This window comes from Chrysemys picta, chromosome 3 (genome assembly GCF_011386835.1).
Source record: "Chrysemys picta bellii isolate R12L10 chromosome 3, ASM1138683v2, whole genome shotgun sequence".
In the NCBI taxonomy this organism is placed as follows: Eukaryota; Metazoa; Chordata; order Testudines; family Emydidae; genus Chrysemys; species Chrysemys picta.
Window position 1 is genome coordinate 87,228,163 of NC_088793.1, and position 6,000 is coordinate 87,234,162.

The following is a 6,000-nucleotide window of genomic DNA, read 5'->3' on the forward strand; positions in this document are numbered from 1 at the left end:
CCAAGTACTTACCCATGCTTCCCATGAAGCTTGTACTTCAAGCTGGTTAGCCCACACTGTAGCTCGCAACACTGTATCTTCACTGCTAGCATTACCCATGCTACCTGGATTAACCGGAGCTCTCTGAATGACCTGAACAAAGTTCTAGTCCTCTTCCGGGGAAGTTGTATGTGTTGCATGGGGCTAGGAAGGATGCATAATTGGGGAGGTTTTTTGTAAAAGGACAGCAGAGTACAAAGATATATGGGTACCAGTCCTCGAGGGTCTGTCCAGTTACTGGGATTCAGTACTCTCACATGACATTCAGGTATTTAATATTCTTGTATCAAACATAAAGACCTTTGGGTTCAAATCAGATACACAGGAAGGCTAAAATTCCAACTGGTTCTGAATTTTTCTAAAGCCAGTTCTTCCATTCACCATTAGTTTTTAGGTTACCAAACCAGGAAAAGGAGAAAAGTACAAGGCTAAGGAATATTGACCAGCGTGTTCCCTTGTACCTCAGGCTTTCTTCTGCTTCCCTTCAATTATTCAATAGGTTCATAGTATCACAGTCTCAGCAGAATTTAAGAACAACACAGCAATGTAAACCCAGCCAAAAAAGTATGTATTTTTAGATGTTCCCACCCACTGTATTTCTAATCCTTCATATTTGCCAGTGCATTATCTAAATAAGAATGCTTTGCAGGGCAAACTCTGCATAGTATTAACACCACATGATGAAATGTCATGAATTCATTGTGGTTTAGACCTATATTCTGGCTATATTGTGGTTTGTTTGCTTTGCGGTTAAGTACAGACCTTCACTGGCACCATAGTCTACCAGGATGCATTACGTACAATGATTCTGTGGTTCTTTAACTCTACCTCACAAACCCACCCGCTATATAATTCAGCACTGTTCAGCATGACTAACAGCCTCTGTCTGCTTGGGGGAGTTATAGGCCTGAGCCAATGTTTAGACTAAGGAGTAGACTCAAGCAGGGCTGTGTAAAAGAGTCTCTACTGCGGTTCACACCGATCTGTGGATAAAGAACTCAAGCTCACAAAACGGCTAGTTTTAAAATGCACACTTAGGGAGAAATCCTGTTCCCAAGGCCCAACCTGAATAGTTGGGCTAGTGCTGGGGAAATCTCTGAGGGCTTGAGGGAGGAGTCTTCCCCAATCAGGCTACAGAGAGAAAGAGAGCTGCTCTATGACCTCTACTCCATTCTCAGGACTGGAGTAGTCTTCCCAGCCCTAGCAACCAAATCTAACATGGGGTCACTGGGCAGTGGATCCATGCAGCAGCAGATCTACCTGCCCTGCCCCTAAAGAATGTCTGTACATGGCCACTCAGGGAGTTGCCATGCAGCTGGGCTCTGAAGCACACAGGGCATGTACCTCCATAACGTAGGGGCTGAAACCCAGCTGCCATTCCTCACGATGGAGCCTCAGTGGTTCTGCAAGTAGGGCCCTCTGCACCATTGGACACTAGATCTAGTGTCCACAGAAGTGAGTGGAAAGACTCCCATTCGCTTCAATGAATCAGGCCCTTAGTGCAAAATATTAACTATTTAAAAGATAAAATAAAATAGAACAAATGACACCTTTCCAATATCTTCATCCATGAATGGGGGTGGGGGAGAATGTCTTTCCTAAGCCATGTGCAAACTATCATTCAGCACTTTCCTGGTGTAAAGTCCAATAGGTTAAACGAAGCACACGCAGTCTGGCTTTGTGGAGTCATTCAGTGTGATTATCTGTTAAAAGCTTATGCCCGTTATCCTGTGAAACTCAGTTACAAAACCCATTTGTCTCTTAAATCAAGCATTCATTCAGGGACTTTCCATTTGGTAAGCAACAGGTGGAGATACTGTTTCTCAGTGGCTAATTCCAAGCCCGTGGAGAAGAGATGTACTTCCCACACTATGGAATGTATCCAAGCCCAGGCGAGCTCCCCACTGCCTACATATTAAGCTGGGCGAACTTTAGGTTCAAAACTTTCTCACATAGGTCACGTTTCGCCCCAGAGAAGTAGTGGAGTGGGCAGGCCTTTCCTGAGATTCCTCAGCTGTTTGGAAGCACAATAATGTGGGTGAGGTTTGCGTAATCAAATTTGGCCTTGTACTGAAGCCCTATTGTCCCAGAAGATTTTTTTCCAGGATACTGTACATTTACTTTCATGGTTATTATCATTAGTAATCAAAGCATGGTAAAAACATTTAGTTTCATGACATAAGATATCAGTGTCATAACTGTGATATCAACACAGCTGTGCTTATCTCTCCTTTTTCATTTTCTCTCTCATTTTCTGATGTTACGCTAGAGCAATTACTCTTTCCCTTCCCATGACCTTAGGTGACTTAATTTCCCTCCTACTTTGTATCTCCCACACACGAGACATTGATCTGTCTCTAGTGTGCCTTGAAGTCATTTATTTTCTTCTTAGTTTTTTTTAAATAGTTCAGTTCAGATGCAGCCTTACTGAAATCAGAAGTCTAAAGTAGCTTCAAGAAGCGAAGATTGCAAGAAAATTTACCACAACAAAGTAACTTTAGGATCGTCCTGATTTCTTCTGTCATTAGTCCTACTATCAAACTTTCTGTAATGTTTGAAATCTATGCAGGTGTTTTCTCTGCAGGCAGTTTCCTAAATACCCTTTGATTTATTAACCTTACTCTAACCATAAAAGGAACCTCCATTTCCAGAGCTGGATTTCATGTAAGAGACAAAAGCAAAACTTCTGTAATATGGTAGATTTTTTTTTGGCAAACTCTTTCTGGAAATCCAAGTGAATTTAAATATCCGGTGACTATTGTTGTGACAATTAACCCTTGTAAAATAACTCTGTTTGGACAGGCCTATTTAGTTATGCTGGCAGGAAAGTCAGAGACGTGCTAAGCTAGTACCACTTTATAGTACAGCTGTTTATTCAAAGCAGGCAGGGCATGTGTCTATTTTGAAGTCTGAAATGTCTCTTTTAGCCTGAAATTCAATGTCCAAAATCCCCCCACAAAACTCTACAGTATCACTTGAAGGTTCAAATGATTAAACTAACTTTATCCAGATGGGAATTTCACCACAAGCACATGAAAGGAGAAAGCTCAGACTCTAGAGATAGAATGGAGTTACTGTACCTCAGCAAAAGGCACCCAACTTCCAGTAGCAACTGGCTGCTGCTGCCCTCTGATAACAGCGGATTCTTGATTGCTGACCGCTGAGCTACCTTCAATGTCAAAATGAAAAACGCTGCCCTCGCCTGAGGCAGCGCTGGAGAAGAAACATCCCAAGAAGAATAATATAGGAAAAACAAGGGGCCAGGCTGAGATCAAAGCCATTTCCTCCCCTTACATCCAGTAGTGGTCTTCTAGCTTCTTAGTAATTGTTTACCCACTTCTGCAATCAGCCCCCACCCCCCTTCGTGTAGTAGTGCCTCAGATATTTTAACTTTCTCTCAGCTTTCAGTTTCCAGATGTGGCACTTCAAGGCAGTCTAACCAGATCCTTATTTAAAAAAGAAAAGCTCTTTTGCTTCCTCCCTCGCTCGCAGTCTGTGCCTGTGGCTCCTCTTTTTCCCTAGAGGCTTCAGCTGAATAACATGCAGATGGGCAGTGCTTAAACAGAGAGTGTCAAACACAGATTGTATTCCAGGAAAGCACCACTAGCTCCCCAGCCACCTTATCTCCACTCTGTCAGGATACAGACTGAGTCTGTATTCAGGGCTCTGGCTTCCTTCATATGTTCACATCATTCCTTTTTACCTTTAGATTTGGGATCCTCCCACTCAAACTTTGCCATTCAGAAACTGAGGTCGGACCTTTACTCTCCCTCCCCACCTCCCAGTCTGGACATAATCTGGCTGCTCCAGAATAAGAATCAACTCTCATGATTATTTTTTTTAGCACCTCTAGTTTATTCAGCCAGAGACAGAAAGGTGCCAGATTTATTAAAAACTTTAGAGGCCCCTATTTAGGAGGGGGAGCATTGGCGTGGGCATGGGCAGGGGGATCAAGATTCAGAATGTCCCAAGTGTTAATACGGGCTAGGTGGCTTTTCTATTGATCAAGATTTCATGTTTGTGTGAGCGAATGGAAGATATAGATCTTATTGAAACAGTACAGTCTAATATGCTTAATTGAAAACCCCCCTTTTTCATGAGCCTCACCTCCCATTTTCATGTCTGCTTGTGCAAAAGAATATCATTCACTGCAGTTTTGGAAAACGACTTCATTACTCAAATGCATGAACTTTTATTTACAAAGAGCATCTTGTTTTCCTTTTCAAGAGATGCTTTGTGAGTCCCCAGAAACAAGGCTTTCAGTGTATGAAAGCACATCCACAGCTGACCTCTTGTTTTCTGACTATACTCTCATGAGGACTATGTCAGACTAAGTAACCTTTCCAAGATTTTTGGACAAAGTCCAGATATAATTATATCACTGTGCACCCCCTCACTTAAGGGTCAGTGCTGAATCCATTTGTGACATACTGGGTTCCATAAAGGAATATTGGACTTAATATATTTGTATTGTTCAGGAGAGGGCTGGGCAGTACAGGATATACATTGCTGGGGGAAGATCCAGAACTGCAGATATGTTGGGGTCACTCTGCAGTATAACCAAGGCTGGTGAAAGCCAGGGGGTAGCTGGCAGGCCGCAGTTACACACAGGTTTCAGAGTAACAGCCGTGTTAGTCTGTATCCGCAAAAAGAAGAACAGGAGTACTTGTGGCACCTTAGAGACTAACAAATTTATTAGAGCATAAGCTTTTGTGGACTAGTGGGCTGTAGTCCACGAAAGCTTATGCTCTAATAAATTTGTTAGTCTCTAAGGTGCCACAAGTACTCCTGTTCTTCTTTTTGTAGTTACACACAGACACTCAGGGTACGGCTTGCATTCTGGAAGACTGTTTGTGAGTGGCCCAGGTGGGAGCTACTTCAGCAAGGCATTGTAAGGCACCCAAGGTTGCAGAGCAGGGGTGCCACAGTCCCCCATTGGTCTGAACTGTACCCCAGTATGTCACACCATTATACACCCTGTTCTTCAATGGTTTATAACATAGCTGTCCTAATCACCTCAGACTGAAATTGACTTATCAGGCTTCAACCTGAAAGCAGATTCTTGCCTCCTCTTGTAAATTACTTTAAATATGATCAACTAAGGGCGCTTTCAATAAAGATGTGCGTGATTTCAAGTGCTTTTGGGATTTGGGGACTTTTGCAGGCACATAGGAAGTGAGAGTGGTTGCAGCACAAAGCACTACAGCTGTTCTCAGCTGTGCAGCAGCCATGGGGGAAGATAGCTCTCCTCCCCTCCCCCGCCCAAGAGCAGGCAGAATCCAGGCAGCCCAAAGGTGGCTTTAAGCTACCTTTCATAGACTCATCAATTATGATGATAACACAGTCCATAGAACTTCCTTGAATAAATTCCTATTTGAACTTGTAGGAAATCATGCAATCTTGATTTAAAAGTTGTCAGATATGGAGGATCCACCTCCGTGGTAAATTGTTCCAATGGTTAATTACCCTGACTGTTACAAATTTGTGCCTTATTTCTAATCTGAATGTGTCTAGCTTCAGCTTCCAGCCATTGGATTGCTATAATCTTGTCTGCTAGATTGCAAAGCCCTCGATAACATTTCTCTTTCTCATGTAGGTACTTATAAACTGACCAAGTCATCCCTTAACCTTCTCTTTGATAAGCTAAAGAGATTACGCTACTTGAGTCTATCAATATAAGGTATGTTTTCTAAGCCTTTCATTGTTCTTGTGGCTTTCTCTGAACTCTTTCCAATTTATCAACCTCCTTCTTGAATTGTGGGCACTGGAACTGGACACAACATTCCAGTGGTGTTCATACCAGTGCCAAATACAGAGGTAAAATCCTTATCCACACTCAAAATTCCCCTGTTTATACATCCAAGGTTCGCATTAGCCCTTTTGGCCACAGTGTCACACTGGGAGCTTATGTTCAGTTGACTATCCACCACCCCATCCCCAAATCTTTTTCAGAGTCACTGC

At 42.8% G+C, this 6,000-nt stretch overlaps 1 protein-coding gene across 1 annotated transcript in view; it reads right to left on the bottom strand.

Moving 5' to 3' along the window:
• Positions 1-3,721, bottom strand: part of LAMA4 (laminin subunit alpha 4) — a 130,570-nt gene extending 126,849 nt beyond the window's left edge. The window contains exon 1 of the mRNA XM_008164946.4: positions 3,120-3,721. Within this exon, the coding sequence (XP_008163168.2) occupies positions 3,120-3,320 (201 nt within the window). The 5' untranslated portion in view covers positions 3,321-3,721. The remainder of the gene's footprint in view (positions 1-3,119) is intronic.
• Between the last annotated feature and the right edge of the window lie 2,279 nt (positions 3,722-6,000).